General features: G+C 32.4%; 2 protein-coding genes and 1 pseudogene across 2 annotated transcripts; 2 read left to right on the forward strand and 1 right to left on the reverse strand.

Annotated features, from left to right (window-relative positions):
• The window catches only part of LOC115985169, a 35,522-nt pseudogene extending 34,678 nt beyond the window's left edge, over positions 1–844 (forward strand).
• A 5,632-nt stretch (positions 845–6,476) lies between these two features.
• On the forward strand, positions 6,477–11,859 carry LOC115987076 (flavin-containing monooxygenase FMO GS-OX-like 2). The gene is made up of 7 exons (XM_031110526.1): positions 6,477–7,190; positions 8,949–9,019; positions 10,255–10,404; positions 10,509–10,591; positions 10,737–10,872; positions 11,237–11,407; positions 11,496–11,859. The coding sequence occupies exons 1-7, from the start codon at positions 6,665–6,667 to the stop codon at positions 11,658–11,660; spliced, it is 1,302 nt and encodes a 433-aa protein (XP_030966386.1). The 5' UTR covers positions 6,477–6,664; the 3' UTR covers positions 11,661–11,859.
• A 1,584-nt stretch (positions 11,860–13,443) lies between these two features.
• Positions 13,444–18,842, reverse strand: LOC115987543 (vesicle-associated protein 1-3). The gene is made up of 8 exons (XM_031111116.1): positions 18,699–18,842; positions 18,127–18,197; positions 17,939–18,020; positions 17,558–17,673; positions 17,298–17,462; positions 17,112–17,153; positions 14,654–14,731; positions 13,444–13,851 (listed from the first exon to the last, which is right to left on the reverse strand). Exons 1-8 carry the CDS (start codon positions 18,748–18,750, stop codon positions 13,744–13,746), a joined length of 714 nt encoding a protein of 237 aa, XP_030966976.1. The 5' UTR covers positions 18,751–18,842; the 3' UTR covers positions 13,444–13,743.
• Positions 18,843–21,415: the final 2,573 nt, after the last annotated feature.

The raw sequence follows: 21,415 nt of genomic DNA on the forward strand, positions 1-21,415 counted from the left end.
AGAGCCTTAAATTCCAGACACAAGTTATTTAAGTAATCATTTTATAATCTTTAATTAAGTGCTCTTTATAAGATGACCAATACTTACTCACCCTTGATTGCTTTACATTGACTAAGTATCATAGTTCACTGTACAATCAGGCTATTCCCACTCTACTTTTCGAGTTCCAGGCCAGGTGGGTGGCCAAAGTTTTATCTGGGAAGGTGGCACTGCCTACAGAAGAATACATGGCGTCATCTGTTGAAGAACTCTACCAGCATATGGACGAGACTGGATGGCCTAAGCACCACACGCATAAGCTTCAGCAGGACAAGGTTTCTGAATCACATTATTCAATAATGATTCTCCCCACCCAAAACACACACCAATAAAAATTCACAAAGTATATTTCAGTTGTCGAGGTGACAAGTTGTTAATGGTAGATGATAAAATGACGTCAATTGTTGGCACATAGGAGAACCAATAAAAATCTAGCAACTCAAAGTTTGTGTAAATTGTTGTCTGGCGATATTCAAACACACACATCTTATTGACTTTGTTCTCATTGTGTGACATGACAGTTTGAGTATGAAAACTGGCTGGTCGATCAACTGGGATTGCCTCCACTAGAAGAGTGGAGAGAAAAGATGTTTCTTGGTGTATGTAAGTATCTTACTTCTTCTTCCACTTCTCTTTTGACTTCAAATTTTAAGGCATGAATTCATTCATTCAAAGATAACATTCAGGTGCTACTCTTATACCATTTTATGGCGTAGAATATCGGGACACTTGGGACGTAGACAAGTGGTTGCAAGAATTCTCACAAGTTACTGACTTTATTCATAACCATGCCAAAGTAAATTAAAGGTAATTTTTTTTTTTTTTTTGAGAATAAATTAACAGCAATTGTTATCTCAAACTCATTGATATAAATTTTATTCGCACAATGTCCATAATTTCACATATAATGTCCATATTTTTATTGATGATCACATTTAAAAAGTGAAATGAGTAATGTGAATGGACAAAGTATAAAAGAAATATGTGCAAATCAATACCTGTAAATAAATGTGCTCAGCTGGCCGGCCGGATATGTGTGAGGTGCTGGGTGATTACTGTTTTACAAAATATGGAACTAATGTAGCCTTAGCTAATACGTGATTGGTAATCTTGTATCTAGGATGCACCGACACTTCATTTGAGGTGTTGTATTTATGCCGTATCTATGTCTTACTCATCTTGTAACAGTGTTCTATATCCTATATCATGTTATAAATTTTCATAAATTGCTCGTGTCACTATATCGTCCACATATCTGTACCTATGCCCATTTCCGTGTTTGTGCATCCTAGTCTTGTATGTGGTTTTCTACACATTGAGAAGTGGGACACACCAAGACTGAAAAAGTTTATCATCAAAAGCATTACATATATATATATATATATGTATATGTGTGTGTATGTGTGTGTATGGAGTTATGACTCATGAAATGATTTTGGAAGTGATTGTTTGTGCCGAATCAGTTACTTACATTGGAAATTGAGGTTTTCCGCCTCGTATGTCCGTGTCCTATAATCAAATCAAACTTTGTGTTCTTTAGTCCTACTTAATTCTCTCACTGCTTAGTTCCTTATTTTACTGTCACACATTTAATTTGAGTCTCTTTCACTTCAGTATGTACATGACACTTTCCTTGTCAGTTTAGCCCATTGTTCTTTTCTTATCTGTTTCCTTGGTAGTGTAATGTTCTCTCGTTATCAGTTTTCCTTGTTAGATTTTAACTAGTTCTTGTACATTCCTTTCCCTTTACTAAATTTTGTGTTTTGTTCCCGTTTTGGGGCTACATTTGCGTTGTCAATCACAATACATGAATCATGAAGGCGGCAGAAAAACTATTAGTCTTTCGTTTGACAAACTTTTTGAGAATTACAGTTCTCATTAGTTGCAGAAATTCTAATCCCGAACTTTTTTTCTTTTTTTTTTTTTGAGATTTAATTCCGAGCTTTTAGGTAGGAAATGTTTATTCAAGCACATCCTACCTTTGTAAAAATTATAAATGTGCCATTTAAATTTTTTTCTTAAACTAATTGTACATAGAGTTAATTTTAATAAAATAAAATGAAATGTCTGTAGGCATGCATCCGGTTGGAATTTAACCTAAGGATTTGCCAATTATAAGTTGAGTGCTTTGACTATTCAGTCATGGATGCTAAGCATGCATATCCTTGTACACAGTGAATAATTGTACTAATTTATGTATGTGTCTTTCGCCTTTCAATCAATACTAGTTGAATAAATGAAAATTTCTAATTTGCTGTGATGTTTATGAATATAGTTCAGAATATTACAAAGATGAACAAAAATTCATTTTTTTTTCCTAGTAGCACATAACAATTTTTTGATATGCCCAATTTGAAGAGTCAAATTAGCCCGAAGTCTCGTATCAAGGGGCCGCCCCTTGGTTTTCTAGTTCTCCACTTACATTGTTGATTAATAATAGAGTATCTAATAAACAAATGTTGACTGGTAAATATTAATTGAACCTTTAACGATACAAACATATATAAAATAATAAAAATATATAATCAATAATAAAAATATTTTGAAGTGGAAATGGATATAAAAAAAGTCATGTAAATTTGTAAATTGAAGCGTGCGTTTGCGTACTACGGTTTCAGCGTTTACATTTGGCTAGTCCCATGATACTGTTCATGAATCAGACAACTTGCACAAAATGCGTGAACAATGTTTTGGCGTTATAAAAAAAATTATGTCACAGTATTTTCAACAATAAATTTTCAATTTTCAACAAATAAGCAGTATCCAAATAGACCCTAAAAGTCATAAAAGGCAGATAAATTTTTCGGTCACACATTTCTGTCCATTTCCACCTAAATTGGGTGGATTGTAAAAAGTGGGCCTTGGCCAATAAAGTTTCCATACCGAGACCAGTGTAATACCTATTACACATTTACACATGGTGTAATGACTAATGAGATCAATTCAATTTTTTTTTTTTTTTTTTTAGTTTCAATTTATAACGTCCGTTTCTAATGATAACTTTTTATCATTAAATCAAGACACCAGTCGGTTTTTGGTGTAAGTGGAAATTAAACTTCAGATCTCTTATTCAACTATCTGAAACTTTACCAGTTAAGCTAATTGGATCTCACAATTCAGAAAAGTTGAAATAGAAGTGAACTTTTCTTTTGATTTTCTTTTTCATATGATTGCTGAAGAGAAAAGTTTAAATTTTTCTTTATTTTTGCTGCGAATACCATTCCCTTTTTCTTTACCTATATAAATAGATATTCTTTTGTATTTTGAGTCTGTTTTTTCCTTACATCTAAATGGGGGAGTGAGAGATTCACCTAAGAATGGATGGTAGTATCAAACTACAAGGCTCCTATGGGTCTTGAGAGATTATTGTCTAACTTTTTTTGATACATGGACTAAATAAAAAAGCTTTCAAAATCTGATCCATTATTATGACTTGACTAATAAATCGCACGAAGTTATATACCTTATCCTTACTAATAAATTTTTTTTTTTACAACATACTTACTCAAACAATTTAATTATAGTAGATAATGTCCCATGCGATAAAGTCCCACACGATGTGCGGATACTTGATTATTTTATTAGAAAATAATTTATACTTTTTTTAAGATCCATATGTAATACTCATTTTGGTATATATAGTATTTATGATGTTTCCCATAACATTGCTAATTACTTTGAAGTTTAATATTCTTAATTCATATTTTATAATTTTTTTCTTATCCATAGTTTTCGACTATTGAGTGGGTTTTCTTTACTAATATGAGAGAGAGAGAGAGAGAGAGAGATTGGAATTGCATAGTTATTAGATATTTTTAAGAGTTTATACCATATTATAAATTTAATATTTAAAATAATAAAATAACATCTAGATAAAAGGTGGACTTTATTTCTAAAATCGAACACTTCGTTAACCACTTCATTCTCACCACCAAATCCCAAGACCTCAATCTCAAACACTTTGTTCATAATCTAAATTAAACAAAATTATTTGTGTACCAACATAAAGAGAACATAATCAAATAAAGAAAAATTGGCTAAATATACTTCCATTTATCAATATTTAATTTCCTCGAATAGGACCTTTATATCCTTTAAAAAGAAAAATAAAACAAAAAAAAATAAACAAAATACAAAGATAACGTTAAAATTCAAGAAAAGTATAAGCTAAAATTAGAAGAACTGATCTTGTATTATTAATTGTACAAATGAGCATTGTCTTTATGTAGAAAAGTATAGCACACTAATTAACTTGCAGTCGTATATCAAAACCATAACAACAAATTAAATAATTTGAAACTAATCCTAAAAGGAACATAAAAATTTTGTGAAAAACTACTTAATTGTAGTTTTTTTGGATAAAACTAACAATATGACTATAGTATGTACACCGTTTGCGCACTATTGTTGAATAGCTAAACTAAACTTGAAGTTGCAATTGAAGTTGAGATAGTCTTGATTCACAACAAAGAAAACTCCAAAATCATCATCATTTAATACTTTCATGGTCGACGCTAATACCAATACCACACTAAATGGTAGTCGTAAATTACAAAGAAACCGATAAATTATTAGGGCTAAAATAAAATAAAAAAGCACATAACCTATGGCATGAAAATAAAAGGCTATGGGTTTTTTTTTTTTTTTGAGTAAATAGTAATACTTATTAGAATATATACGAAAATAGTAATAATAGTATTTTAAACCGGATTTATAATACATTACATAACCAGAGTACAACTACAAAAGGGCCTAACCTTTGTGATTCACTAGGGGTATAAATAACGAACACTAGACACACACAACTAATGTGGGATAAACATCCTTTTTTTTTAAGTAAATAGTAATACTTATTAGAATACACACGAAAATGGTAATAATAGTATTTTAAACCGGGTTTATAATACATTACATAATCAGAATACAACTACAAAAGGGTCTAACCTTTGTAATTGTAGACTGAGATTATAAACAGCGGACACTAGACACACACAACAAATGTGGAATAAACATCCCTATTTTTTTGAGTAAATAATAATATTTATTAGAATACACACGAAAATAGTAATAATAGTATTTTAACAGAAATGTAGGAGGTGAAAATGATGAGTGGAAACACGACAAGTTTTGTGCTTTGTGATATGGGACAAGATCTTCAAATTAATTTCTGTAATTTATTATATTTGGTATTTTTATATAATTTTTGTTATTTTAGGTTTAGGACATTTATTTCCTTTTTTTTTTTTAGGTGCATTTAATGCATTTTAGGTCAAATTTGGTTCATGTTATGGTTAGGTATTAATTAAGACTTATTTTAGAATATATTTTATTGTCAGAGCCCTTAAATAGACTTTTAAGTTTGTAAACATTTTTCATAGATTATTATCAATAAAATATAGATATTTTGTCATATTCTTTCTTTGGTAGATTCCAATTTATCACATTGTGGATTCAAAAAACCCCTCGTAGATTTGAGGTTTACTGCCGGAATCTAACAGTTTAATTTCTATTCATTAAAGAGAGTATCGTGTGTACTTTCTTCAGACTTTCACGACATCACTTTGTGAGAGGAAGAAAGGTCTTGATGCTTGAGAAATGTCTTGATAAAACAAATCTAAGAAAATAAAGAGTTCTTATCTTTTGAATTTTAATTAGTCATTATCTATAATGTGGCACTTAAGTAAAGAATTTATGTAATAAATTTTCTTGTCAAAGAGAGCACTTGATTCGTTGATTGATTATAAAGAGTGCTATTCGGCCAAAAGTCTTATATTTAGTATTTTAACTAATTGGCATCTCCTAATGTTTGTAACAACTAACAAAGACCTTTTTTTTTCTTTTTCTTTTGATTATAAGATAGAATTCTACTCTAGTCTAATCTAAATGCATATGTCTGTGAAACTCTCTCTTGGAGATTTGAACCTCAGCCCTTACCCCCCACTGCACAAACACTTATACTTGTAGAGTTAGAGACTTGAACCCCAGCACTTACCCCCCACTGTACAAACACTTATACTTGTAGAGTGACCATCGCACCAAAGGTATGCGGTGGTCTAACAATGACATTGAAGTCTAAAATCTTTCCACCTCCACCTATCAAATTATATTTATATATAATAATGCTAATAATAATAAAATAAAATAAAATAAAATAAAATAAACTATTGCTATTTTGAATTTAAACCAAAAAAGTCTACCCTCCAAAAAAAAAATTATATTTCAAAAAGTTACTTTAATGATTAATCTACTTGTTTCTCAAAAAAGAAAATAAATGTTTAACCTACTTGATAGCAATTAAAAACCATATAAGTTTAATTTTTTAATAATAAAAAAATCAGTCATAGAACCTAGCTGTCGTTTGAATTGTCTGGCCAAAACAATATAGGAAACTGGCAAAACCAAATGGGCAAAGGTAAAAAACAAAATCCAGTCTAAAACCATCAACGATTTATCTCAATGAATTGAGCTGAGCAATCAAAAATTCCATCAAAAGCAAAAACACAAACACTGCCCACCAAACACAAAAAAAAAGCAAACACAAACACAAACACAAACACAAACACCACTATATAAAGTTGCACACATTTATTACTTTCTCAAAGCCTTAAGAAAATAAAAAGTGCCCATGAAAGAGCAATATTTAAAAGTGGCAGTGATCGGAGCTGGTGTGTCCGGATTACACACCGCACGTGAGCTCAAAACGCAAGGCCACGCTGTCACCATCTTCGAGAAAACCAATAGACTCGGTGGCACGTGGGCCTATGATCCACGTGTGGAACCCGACCCATTGGGTCTCGACCCGGGTCGTGAAATTGTCCACAGCAGCTTGTACCAGTCGCTCCGAGTCAACCTGCCGAGGCGACTCATGGGGTTCTTGGACTACCCGTTTACGGAGAGAAAGGATCCGAGAGAGTTCCCGGGTCACGAGGAGATGCTCTTATACCTTGAGGACTTTGCTAAGGATTTTGGGTTGGTTGAGTTGGTACGGTTCGAGCACGAAGTGGTTCGGGTTGAACGAGTTGATGAAGCGAGTCACGAGTGGGTTGTTGAGTCGAGAACTCGGAGGAGTGAGTCAGAAGAGGAAGAGGTGTTTGAGGCTGTGGTGGTTTGTAATGGTCATCACACCGAGCCACGAACTGCACACTTCCCAGGTTTGTTTTGATTTATCTATGCTATTTAAAGGTTTCCTGTTTGGCATTTTTTTTTTTTTTCCCTCTTAAATGCTCTGCATTTCTGTGTTCAAGAGACAAAGTTAAAAGACAAGGTAAAGTTAAAAGAAAATTCAGTAAAAATATAATTTTAACCCCAAATAAAATATTACTTTAAACAATAAGGGTCATTCTCTTGTTATTTTAAAATTATTTAATTTATAAGTATATATTTTAAAATAAAAATTATATATAAAAACAAAGTCACAGTTCTCTCTTTTTCTTTTTTCAGTTTCCTTTCTTTTAAATTTTAATCTCACTTTTTTTTATTAATGTACATTAAAAAAAAATGTGATTTTTAATGTACTCGATTTTTTTCTTCTTAATATTTTATTTTTTATTTATTTATGTTGGTGTCTAAATTTTTTTCTCTCCATATCTATTTGTACATTTTTTTTTCCATGTTAATGAATGTATTTTCTATATTCAAAATAAAAATCATTATATGTATATTTTAATTAGATAGAAGAAAGAAACATCTCAAATTGAGATGAATATAAAATTATAACACTAAACTAAAAAAAAAAGCCTCATTATATGTTCGAAGTGCGAGTGATGAGACTATTGTGTATATGTATATATATATATATATATATATATGTTTTTGTAATATTAGCATAGTTTAATAGTTACTTTGCAATTCTTCTCCAAAAAAAAAAAAAAATAGTTACTTTGCAGTTGGTTTGAAACTCTCTTACCAAACGGTCCTCTGTTCTGATCCCATCCTCATACATTTCATCTTCAATTTTTTTTTAATAGGAAAAAAAAGGACAAAAAGTACTAAAACTGTCAAAAGTGGAGCATTATCAGTGCATTCACTTGCTTTTGGTACGTGTAATTTTTAAATAAAAAGTTAAAAATAAAAGAAAGGCTTGAAAAATAACAAAAATTAATAAATAAATGCTTTTTTTTTATACTTAAAAGTGTTTGACTCCCTAAAAAAAGTAGTAAATTGTAATAAAAAACTTTACTTTAACTTTAATTAAAATAAAATAACTTAACTTTAACCAATACACTTCAACACTAAAAAAAACACCATCATTTCATTTTTCTCATTCATTTCCCAATTTATCACGTTTTTATTTAAAGAATTTTTTTATAAAAAATTTCAATTTATAGCATCCGTTCCCGAAAATTGTTTTTTATTATAAGATCAAAACACTCATTTGCTTTTTGGTGTAACAAGATATTGTACCAATTAAACTAACTAGAATCTACCAATTTATCACACATGTGTGGCTGAGTGGTACACCATGCCTTGCTCCAAGGGCTTATAAGGCATGCGTGGGGCGCTTCTCTAACCGATGTGGGACTAAGGGTGTCAAGCCTCAAGAAGGTGAAAACTCCAAAGACCACACTCGGGGACGAGGACAAATCCTTACGGGCTTGGCTCCCCAAAGAGGACAATGAGCTGAGTGTGCGGGGAAAAAACCCCCCCACACTTCCAATTCTTGATTTCTCCAATGCTTAATATGAAGTAATATAGTATGTGACTACCTTGTGGCAAAAATATGCTATTAACTTTACGTAGAGAGACATAAAAGCAGCGCATGTCTGTTGAAGGCTTTTATATGATTTCTTGCTCTTTGCATGTTTGTTGTGGATGTGCTTCCTAATAGATTATAATTAGTATTTTTTGATTCTTTCGATTACCTTTTATTCATTTTTTACAAGTGTTGCCATTTTTATGTTGTGTGATAGGAATGGATTCTTGGCCAGGAGTGCAAATACACAGCCACAACTACCGGACTCCCGAACCATTTCAAAATCTAGTAAGTAAAAGTTAGTATTGTTGTTTTCCAACATCACCAATTTCTCTTCATCTAAAACATGAATACAGTTTGTTGCTGGCTGCTGCTATTCTATGCCAAGTTGTTCACCTTGCTTTCTACAAATACATTCTTGTACTTTATTATCTAGATCTATGCAATGGATGTGACTAAGCAAAAATAAGGTTATGGAATAATATTTTATAAACTACCATACAAAACAGAGTTCAGGTATGATTTTTATCATCATTTTTAAAGGCATTGCTTGGGAATGTTGTGTGTCCAAGTTGATACATTTTAGGGGAACTAAATTATAAAAAAATACTGTCTGTAAAAGATGAAAGACTTGTTTCCATACAAAAGAAATTGTAGATTTACCAAGGCAACAGAAAGAGATACAAAATCTTCTCTTACTCTTTTCAAAACAACTTGCATACTATATTCCATGGACTTATATAGAGTTGTCAAGGGTGTGCTTGTGTGCATGTCAAGGCACCGATTTGTTTAATTCCTTAATTATTCAACTTAGAAACTAACAATTGTCTGTGTATAATTTTTCTTGCCTCTACTATAGAAACATACTAGACATGATTTGAAATAGTATATGTTTGAGAAACAGGAGAACAATGTAAGACTATTGTTTGGAAATTTTAGTCATCTAGGAACATATCCTCATATGCCGGTGGAACTCTCAGATAGATTTTGCATACACTCATACCCAAGTCATTACATGTTCAGACATGGTGTGGTGTCTTAGGTGTCTATCACATTCTGAAGTAACCATTTAAAATAGCTTTCAGTTTTCTATTACAGTTTGCTCCAGCTCTGCTTCCATACCTGTCTGTCATTGCCTTGTGCAATGACCTTGCAAATTTCATGGCTTTATCTAGCATCTAGTTTGTAATAGATTGCACGCATTCAATTAATTATTGGTACTAAGATTCAAACTACAAACTTACCCTAAAGTGAGGATTTAGAATCGTAAAACGTTTTGCTTAGCTTACAGGGATGAAGGAAAAAAAGATGAGAAAGAGGCCAAGATAGTATTGCAAACAAAGTGACCTTATTTCCAAAGTCAGTAAAATTCACTTTGTCTGCTTTGTCAATGGTGGCATACTACAAGATCACATATATTGGCTCCACACTTCTTAATTAATTTCGTTCATGAATTCTGGTAGTGTAATTGTTTTTGGTGCCTTTCCTTTCCTTAATAGTATTTGTGTGATCACGGTTGACAGATTGTGGTGGTAATTGGAAATGGATCTAGTGCAGTTGACATCTTGACAGAGATCTCCTCTGTTGCAAAAGAAGTTCATCAAGCCCTACGAGCCTCAGATATCCATTTCAAAAAGTTGGAAAGTCACGATAATATCTGGCAACATTCAATGGTTTGGTGATCTCTTTACTAGAAAATTCTTATTTCTAACAGCTTTGACATCAGAAACTTTAAAATGGATAAGTTATTCTCCTAATGGATGGTAACCTTCTGCAGATAGAATGTACTAAAGAAGATGGTAAAGTAGTATTCCAAGATGGATCATTTGTCTATGCAGATGTCATCATGCATTGTACTGGGTAATGCCCTGAAAGTGATTTCATATCTGCTCTATTTTCTTAGTCTCAGTTACATAAATTAAGAACTTTTTTCATATGCCAGGTTGATACTTGCAAAATTTTCGACCTCTCCTTTTAGATGTTGATTATTGTTCTCCTCCTGCAGGTACAAATACCATTTCCCATTTTTAAGAACAAATGGAATAGTGAGCGTGGATGACAATCGTGTTGGACCCCTGTATAAACATGTTTTCCCGCCACAGTTAGCTCCTTGGCTTTCTTTTGTAGGACTACCTTACAGGGTATGCTATTCTGTGCTATGAATTTATAAGTATTCAAGAACATGAAAATATTTCTTTTGAGTAATGTGCAGTTTGGCATTGCGAGATGAACTTAGCACGTCAATTTCCCTCCTATTCATAACTCTTAACCCTTTTATGATTAGACTTTTCTGGTAAAAAGTGGCTATGATAGTCCATATTTGATCACCACAAAGACAAAAGGATGAAAAATGTCAGATATCAAAGCATTAAATTTCTTTATCTTGATGGCAACAATTTTGAATAGCTATATTTTGTTCTACATAATATCTCTCTTAAGTTATATCCAATACTTCTTATTGCTTCATCTTTTAGGTTGACTAAGTATTATTCAATATGTAATCAGGGTGTTACCACTTTAATAATTGAGTTACAATCCCGATGGGTGGCAAGAGTTTTATCTGGCAAGGTGGCATTGCCAAGTGAAGAAGAGATGGCATCATCTGTTGAAGAACTCTACCAGCATATGGAGGAGAGTGGATGGCCTAAGCAGCACACTCATCAGCTTCAAAACAAGGTTTCCAAGTGCTATATTAAATAATTAGTCATTTATCTTTCTTTCTCTCACACGCACATTGCTGATTGACATTTGTTTATTTGGTCAGTTTGATTATGAAAACTGGCTAGTCACTCAAATATTGGATTTACCACCCCTGGAGAAATGGAGGGAGGAGATGTATTTCTCTGCGTTGAAGAAGATTATTTCAATTGATGATGATGAATTTCGGGACACCTGGGATATCAACAAGTGGATGCAAGAAATAGCATGAAATGTTTTTATTTTTTATTTTGAACAAGATTTATTTTTTAACTTTCGAATTTGACTTCATCGTGGTTGAGGATTATGTAGGATAATGTTTTATTATTAAATTATTTTCCTTAATGGATGTGTGTAAAGTCAAATTTATTGATGTACTTCAAATTTTGGATCAATTTGAATTATTCAAGTAAGTTTGGCCTAATAAGAGAAGGAAGGTATTAAGGTTATTCGAAGCAAATACAAAAACTCCATGCTCTTGTTTATCTTCTCCTACAACTGCAACTCTCTACATGATTAGTAAAAACTAAAAATGGAATATATCTATATATGCTAATTATATTAAATGTTTAATAAGTTGAATTCTTAAAACATCTTTAAAACTAAATCAAAATAAAGAAAATATACTACTAAATTGAAATATGGTAGAAGAAATAACTTATTTCCATTTTTTAGTGCGGAGTTTATGGGGTTTTTTTTTTTTTCTGCTTTTTATACCATATTTTTACAAAAATCATGTTTTCCATATTTCATATATTTCGTCTTGCATAGTTTTAGAGTATTCACATCAACCTCAATACGTTTTTAGTCAAATTTGGTCTAAAAATCTAATCTACTATCGGCTATCGCACTCCCATCAAATGGTGTCTTCAAAACCATGAAATCCTCATTATAAACAACTTGAACTTTTGCCAAGATGTAACTTAGTTAAGCAAGGCGAGTGAATCATTGTTTAACAAGTTTTAAAGACGTTCCTGCACTGAGAGGGTTTTGAGGGTAAGCCTGGAGAGAATGTCCAATATTAACGAATTTGATATTTCTTCTTGTGTGGATTCATGTGTGTCACGAATATAATGAAATGAGAGAAGGAAAGGTAGAAGGTTAAGTTAGAGCAATGGTGAGGGCAGTATGTCATATTTACAACTAGAAGAATAATATAAAGCAAAACTTGTGTGGACTTGAATGATTTGGTAGGCTTTTTTTGGCTGAGGAGGTGTGGTTCTCAGGAAGCTAGTAAGGTTATATATATGAACCATGTGAAGTTACACTTTGCATTTAACTGTTCTTGGAAAAGATAGTATTATTTGTGTTTTAGTGATCAATGCAAATTATGTATTTAAATTTTATTGAGAAACATATGTAGTAAAACTTAAAAAACTGTACCTAAGTTTTGCAAAAATAAAAAATAAAATAATATAAAATCTGAGGAAACAGAAGATAGTAGAGAAATTACTAAGAAGAAAGATGACACTTAAATAAGAAATTTAAAAAAAAAAAGTGCATGTTTACTATTTAACTAAAATTATTTAATATTTTAATTAGAAAATTAATTCATTGAAAAAACACATCACATAAAACATTTTTTTTTAAATGAAGTTTGCTAGAATGCATTCCACAATAGTAAATTTCCACAATATAGTTACCAAACGCAGCCCTAGTGGGTGCAAGAAAACATACCATTGTTCACTTCACCAGGGTGGGGAAAATAATTGAAATGAAAATATATTGATAGTAGCGTGGGACAAACAATGTTCCCATGCAAATTACAAAAAAGAATATGGAACCATTATGTCATGCAAGCGCAACACACAAATTGGGTCTCTGAGGGATAACAGTAGGTCTTGCTGGAAGAGCAAAACCATAGAGCTATCAGGTCCAGGAAGAGCTCCCAACGTGTAGCATATTTAAACATATTTCACCAAATATTCAGCATCACTAGCACAATTCTTGAGTTGAAGCAAAAAACCCTAGATTACAATCTGTAGTAATCAATGACCTGAGCACCAATTAAATAAACGAATCCATTCATAACACTCAAAGAGAGTAAAAAATTCTTAACTAAACCAAACAATCAATATTGTGCATTGAGTTTACAATAAGCTGAACTCATCCAACCACACCTCCAATCAAGAAAGTTTGTTTAAAAGACATAATAATCATTCAAAATGTCAAGTAAAATTATAAGAGGCTACAATTTACACACTATATAAAAAAGACCTAAAAAGTCTTAGAAAGATATGGGGCAACAACAACAATCTTGATTCCAACAATCGGGTAAGAAATAAAAGATTTGCTCGAAATGCTGGTTTCTACGTTTACTTAACGAAGTAGCCAGCCAAGATGCCAATGAGACCAACCAGCACCACAATCAATAACGAGAAGCCACCAGCACGACTTTTGCTAATTTCTTTTCTCATAATATCCTGTCAAACATAGTAATGACATTATGACAACGTACAGCAAGTATGAAACATAAAATTTATTAAAATGACAAAGGAAAACAGGATGGAGTAAATTGATAAAATGCACCACATTCATCACAAAGAATTACACATGGAAAAGGGGTATTTGTAAAAGAGCAAATGTTCTTTCCATTTTAACTATTATATTAACTTTCAATCAAGGATGCTGGATTCATTGCAAGCCCCAAGTCCATAAAAAAGGAAGAGGGAATTTTGAACCGATCAACCAGCAAATACCTAACTAAACCAAGTTGAAGGCCAACCCCACAGGAATAGAATCATTACCACACATACCCACCCTTCTAAAAAAACTAGAGTTTCCTTATAAAATTCAGCACATACATGTGTGATAGCAGTCTCTCTATATATGTATTTATATAAACATTCCACGACAATAATTAAGTACTATATCTTACAAGTGGTAAATACTTCTGTACCATTCAAAAGCAGTGAATTAGAGAGAACTTTTGTACAACAGACTATCAAATACTTAATGCTAACTGAAGCAGATGGATTAGTTGTTGTACCCACTTTGCTTAATTGAGTTTCAAGATTGACAGTTACGTATGGCCCCACTCAAATTATTTTAGTTAAGTGAAGGAGGGCCTTCTACTGAAACCACATAACAAGAAAAATCACACAATCTCTAGAAAATATTGGAAACAAGCAATATGAATATGAATTTATTGAAAAACCACAGGAGTCTTTAAAAATAAATAAAAATAAAAATTTAACACCATAAATGCAAAAACAAAACCAATACCAGCTCCTGACGTAGTTTTTGATTTTGTTGCAAAGCAGAACTTTTCTCCTCAGTCAACCTGGAAATCAAAGACCATGCCTAAAGGAAAAATATCCATTAATTATTGCTTTGCAAAATGGCACAATCAACCAATTCTATTACAGGGAAAATGAAAATAATCCAGCACAATAACACAGAAGTAAATTAGACATAAAACAAACTTCAAGCAAAATGAAAGACAAGCATTTTCAAAATTGACAAGAAGATAGTACTTAACAAAACTTTTTTTTTTTGATAGGTGAAGATAGTACTTAACAAAACACAACAATTTTCCTATTTGGTACACTTCCCATAGGGGTAAGGTGCCCATTTAAACCTTAGCAACCAATTTTTCAAGATAGATGGTTCTTCATTACTAATCAATATCACCCATTATCCCATCCATTAAACAACTTAAGCAAACCTCATTTCTTCTACTTCTAAATTCCTATCCACTGGCATAGCATATGGCTATAGAAAGTATCTGTATCAAGAGAGAAAAAGACATAAAATTTACAAAATAGTGAACTCCTGAAACAAGGCTGAGAATGGGGCATCTAATTTTGTGTTGACCCAACTTAAAATGTAATCTTGAACTTCAGAACGTCTTTCACATTGAATTTTATCTGTATCTTGTTGTCACCATAACAAGGCTGAGATGAGAGCATCTAATTGTAAGCCAATACCTAAGACAATTTTTCAAGATAGATAGTTCTTCATTACTAATCAATAACACCCATTATCCCATCCATTAAACAACTTACACAAGCCTCATTGCTTCTACTTCTAAATTCCTATCCACTGGCATAGCATATGGCTATAGAAAGTATCTGTATCAAGAGAGATAAAGACAAAATTTACACAAAATAGTGAACTCCTGAAACAAGGCTGAGAATGAGGCATCTAATTTTGTGTTGAACCAACCTAAAATTTAATCTTGAACTTTAGAACGTGTTTCATATTGACTTTTATCTGTATCTTGTTGTCACCATTACAAGGCTGAGATGAGAGCATCTAATTCTAAGCCAAAACCTAAGACAATGGGGGGCTATAAGTAGTTTTTGTCAATGATACAGCAGAACATCAATTGTGCCAAGTACAACAAGTACACCTCTGACTTTATTACTTAAATTATTTCATTTAAGTAACAAATTTTCCCCCCCATACTTTAGGCCTGTAAAAAGCCAACTCCAAGCATGAAAACTAAAATTTAATTAACTAAACGTATTAGCCTCCACAAAAGCAAGAAAGTGAAACTATTGGTTTATATTAGATTGCTACAGCCAATAGCTATAACCTACAAATAACCTTCAAATAACCTTACTCTTTGATTTCTCCCAAATTTGCATTTTAAGATTTGACCTGACTAGAAGTAGGGAGGAGGGTGTGACTAACATGTAACTTCCTGAACACAAAATCAATAGTTCTTTACTTGAGAATGTCCCATAGAGTGGAGGACACCCACACACAGAGGCCAGGCTATTACCTGAAATCCTAAAGGAGAAAATGCCTTTCTTGGCACAACTGGAGTAAAATAAAAACAAAAATCTTAAGAGAGGCATGTCATTTAATAGCAAATAACTGGACCAAAAATTTCCACTCCTGCTAGGTCCATAAAGTTTCAAGGGCTCCCCAATTTTGGATTTTCCTTTCACACTGGACCAGCCAGACATGCAATATTACATGAAGAGTCACTACCAAAAATCTTTACAATTTGTTATTTGATTGAAGTGCTAAACCAAACCCCCCTAAATCAGTTAACATAATATAACCTACAATTATAAGTACATAGGAGGTCATCAAAACTGGAACTCAGTGACATGATTAAGATAACAAACAATATTAAACTGACTCAGTTGAGAAAAGAATAATGTAAAACATCAATGCTATATTACCATAAGGACATCTAGCACCACCATTTACTATTGCCATTTTGCATCAGCATTCAACATCATTACAAATTTAATTCATACTGAAGAAAATAACAAACAGAGAAGTTTTCCTCAAAAAATGGTAGCTATCAAAAGATTTTGGCAATACCAATTAAGTGTCAATGAAACATAGAAAAAAAGAATACAATATGAAGCATCAACAACTAATTTGATGAAGCTCTGCATTCTTTATTTCCATAAATTTCGTAAAGCATCATACCCATTACCAGCCATTTTAACCCTAGGCAGACATTGATTCTTCCTAGAAAGGCAATATCAAACTATAAGCTTGATAACACCACACAGATCCTTCCAACTATTTATATACACGCAAAATAAGTAAGCATAATTATTATACCACTAAATGGTTCAAACATCCTTCATCATACAACTAAAAACATAAGTACTCCACATACTCTCAAAGATTAACAAAGGAACCACATAAATTGGGGGGAAAAATTCATCATTAAAATGAAATATATTAATCTTTAAAAATAACAGAGGTTTACCTCTGAAGACTTCTCATTAGGCTCCTCTAAAGATCTTGACACCTAATTTCAAAACATTTAAAACAATATCGCAGGTCAACAGCAAACCAGAAGGCTGTCAAAGTCTCCATACAAGCTTCTTAAATAATGTTTAAAATGTTAAGAAAATAGAAAAGATTTCAAGACAGGAAAGGTAAAAACACTTACAGCATCAAACAATGAACGATTTTGATGCCCATTCTCAAGCACTGATGATGCCCTTGGGGAAGAAACTTCTTCAGGTTCTTCAGGGACAGGTGATGGGGGATTCGCAGGAATGTAACTGACCCTCAACTTGAACTCTTCCACGACCTTACCACTCTCTTTGTTGAACTAAAATATTATACCATGTTAGTACAGAAAAGAAAAAAAAATCCAAAAAACACCACAACACCCCCCAAAAAAAAGGGGCAGGAAAACCATCACACCATTTCAGGGGTTATGTCTTTTGTGGTCACACCATCAGGCACAGCAGCACTTTGAAGAAGGAATTTGTCCTTGCACTGCAAATCAGCAGGTGTCTCTTTTTGAGCTTGCATTGTTACTGCCAGAATACATGCCAAGAAACTCATCAACCAAAACTAGATTGATATAGACAAATTACAATGTAAAATGATAGAACTTTAGAACCTGGACAAGCATTTTAAAATTAATACTTAACCAATGTGGCAAAAATTATTTAAATAAAACCCACCATCCTGCAATTCAAATTCTAAAGTGGAAAGTGGAAAAATAACATATTATATACATTAAAAAATGAACAAGAAGAACCACTTACTATTAAAGTTACTAGTAATTAAAGTATTTACCTATAACATTGCAAGAGCCTCCAGGCAAAACAACACCAGCATTGGGTCGGACGCTATATTTTTTGGGGTTTGTTGTTTTAACCTAATCAATTACAAACATAAGATAAGCATAACACAATATGCCAAACCACAGCTAACCCAAATATATCAAACACAGAAGATTAAAATTCAATAGGAAACCAAACTACCTTGAATGCCACATATTTGTCTGTTTTATTGGTCAATTGCATAGAACATGAACTCTGCTTCTTCAATTCAACTTTATCAATCACATGCCAAGATTAACCCCAAATATCAGAAACAAACAAATTAAAAAAAAAAGGTTACAAACAGGAAAAATAACAATAAAATACATCATAAGCCATTAGACAAAACAGCAAACAGAAATAAAAATTAAAAAATCAAAAAAAAAAACCATAAAGCTTACAGATTCTGAAAGCAACCTAAATAAACTGCAATTTTTCAAACCCCAAAAACCCAAATCATGTTCAATTTTACCCCCTCAATTTTCTCGCGTGACAAACACAATACAAAATTTTCCAAGGAACCAAACAGAAAATTAGGGCAAATCATGAATTATCAACGTGCATTTTGCATTCAGATCAAACCAAAGCAGCATTTAGAAAGAAAAAAAAAAAAATATATATATATATATATATACACACACACACACACACAGCAAACCTCCTGAATTTTCTATGGAACCAAACAGAAATTAGACTGAGAAAATTAAAGGAATGGGAAAAATGAAAAAACTTACCTTGGAATTTGAGTTCTGTAGGTTGAATGTTGAGAAGATCCCAAGTACTCATGGCTATGAATCCTAAAGATTTTTTTTTTTTTTTTTTTTTTTGAAAATGAAAAACGAAAAAACAAAAATTGTTGTAAGAAAAATTGGAATTAGGGTTCGCGGAAAACGAAATCCTATATATATAGATATAAATATAGAAATGTTTTATGTTTTTGAATGATCCTGACAAAAAAATTTTGGGAAATAGAAATCACGGAAAACAGTTTTCGTGGTTTTTAAAATATAATAGGACTGTTGGAGATAGCGTCACATACGGGTGCGATTTTAAGGACTCTTTTTTGACCGTTTGAATGATGATCTGACGGTGGGTGATTGGGCTGTCACGTGCGTGATTTGAACAGACGGTGACGGAAGATTTGGGTTCTTGTTTGGTTCGCTTTTTTTTTTTTTTGGTTTGATTTTGGGTTAGGTTGATCTGGGGTAATTGAGATTGGTGTGACGAAAATGCCCCTGTTTTTTTTTGTGTGTGTATGATATGGTGTTTGGAGGGGTGTTGTTGAGGGGTAGAAATGGTAGAATGTGAAGTTTGGAGATGGTTCTCATTTGTGGCATTTTTTGTGGCCAGTTGGGATTTGCATTGCATTGCTAATGCTGATTCTTTTTTTATTTTCTTTGAATTAATTAATTAATGCATTTGTCTGCCAAGAATATTATTATATAGTAAACAGAATGAAAACAATTTATTAGTTGAGTTTTCTTTGGATCAGATTCTTCTTTTCTCCCTTCAAAAAAAGATTCTTCTTTTCTTTTATTAAAAAAAAAAAAAATCTAGGACCAGAGAATAAATTTTTAATTTTTGTCACAACTCTTTCACATGATTTTTTTTAAAGAGAAAATTTTAATCTATAGTGTCCGCTCTTGATGATAGTTATTTATCATTAGATCAAAACATCAATTAATTTTTGATGTAAACAGAAATTGAACCACAAATCTCTTATTCAGCCATTAGAAATTTTACCAATTTTTTTTTTTTTTTGAAAAACAAACACACATAGAGGAGAAAGAGAAATGGATTTTAACACACAGGCATACACTTACCCACATGATTAATTATAAGCGGTATGGTCCACGCAAAATTGGGAGACAACCAATTACATTATATTCTGTCACATACGATAGTTGTGGCTAAGTTTGTGTTAGAGTTTTTTTTTTTTTTTTTGGGGGGGGGGGGGGGGGTGTTGTGTTGGAATAAAGAATGTAGGATTAAAATTGTGTGTTGATTTGGTGCGGTTTGTTTTTATTAGCTGTATTGTGTTATAGTTGTACCTAAAACCAAGGCTTTAAAAGGATACAATGAGAACATCCTCCAGCTTCATTGAAGGGTATGCACACCTTGCAACTTCAATTGAGAGATATGTTGTCAATTAGTCTGTACGTTAGATCTTATGACAACACTAAGAAAAGAAAGTATTGGATGTGATCATACACTATGTACAAACAAACACACATGAATTTTCCAAGGATAAGAATACAACATTTAAAGTATAGAGCATAAAAGAATATATATATATATATATATATGAGAGAGAGAGATCTTACCTATTTTGTTAGTGAGCTATAATTTTGAAATTTTGGCACTAAAACTTAATTGTTATTGTTGTGTTTTGAGTTATCAAATTAGTCTATGACGTCATTTTTATTCTTGTGTAGAGTTTTCTCACTATTTTCAGCATCAAAATTGAGTTAGTCCAACTTTTGGAAAATTTATTATTTTGGGCGTGTTTAATTTTTACATCCACATTACTCGATGCTCATACATAACTCAATTTAGCTATCATGGCAGCATAAATAAAAAGAAAATAGAAATCTTTTGCTTCCATAGTTGTAAACCCCACGAATCAAATAGGAAGTTCTATAACTATGATTAGTCGTCTGACCTTATTTGAGAAGAGTCATGGTGAACCGTGTCACTTGTTCTTCATTCCACTAAAAGACTTTCACCTATAATTTATCCTATTTGAGGCACACTGAAACCAAATTTGGTCAGCTACAACTTTACAAGGCATAAAAAATAAATAAATAAATAAATAAAACATGTTTCATAGTATCTATCTTAAGTCTTAACCTCTCTATCCATATCATTTTCTATAACTTCATCCGCTCATGCAATTTCATTTTCCATATGGTCTTGTTTATTTATTTATTTATTTCTACAATTAATGGTCCATGTAGAGCAAATCTCTTTGATCAACATGATAAACTGATTTTACAGAGAATTTTTATTTTTATTTTTATAAACTTCAATTTTATTCAAATTTCTCTATTTGTTGTTGTGAGGGGTAAAAGACCTGGAGGCCCATGCAAATATCTACATTTGGGCCAAGGGCCCAGCCCAAGGAAAGACCCCTCCTCAGCCATGAGGAGAATCCTCCTCGGCATGGATATAGCCGAGAATAAGGGAGACAACCTGTCATTGGTACTAACACTCTATATCGTACCACGGAACAGGAAAAGTACTATAGCAGAAAAGGACAACGGAGAAAAGGGAGGTGTCTAGGGAAAAGGCTATCATTACTGCGTTCATGACCTTATGCCTAACATGACCATACTTCCCTGTCCTTACAACCACTCTCAACAAGTGGAAGGGAGGGCGGATGGGACAAGCACCTACCCTAGAGACCCCATTCAGGAGGAAGAAATCTACTATAAAAAGGGAGTAAAGAGAG

This window comes from Quercus lobata, chromosome 4, assembly GCF_001633185.2.
Source record: "Quercus lobata isolate SW786 chromosome 4, ValleyOak3.0 Primary Assembly, whole genome shotgun sequence".
Lineage (NCBI taxonomy): Eukaryota > Viridiplantae > Streptophyta > Magnoliopsida > Fagales > Fagaceae > Quercus > Quercus lobata.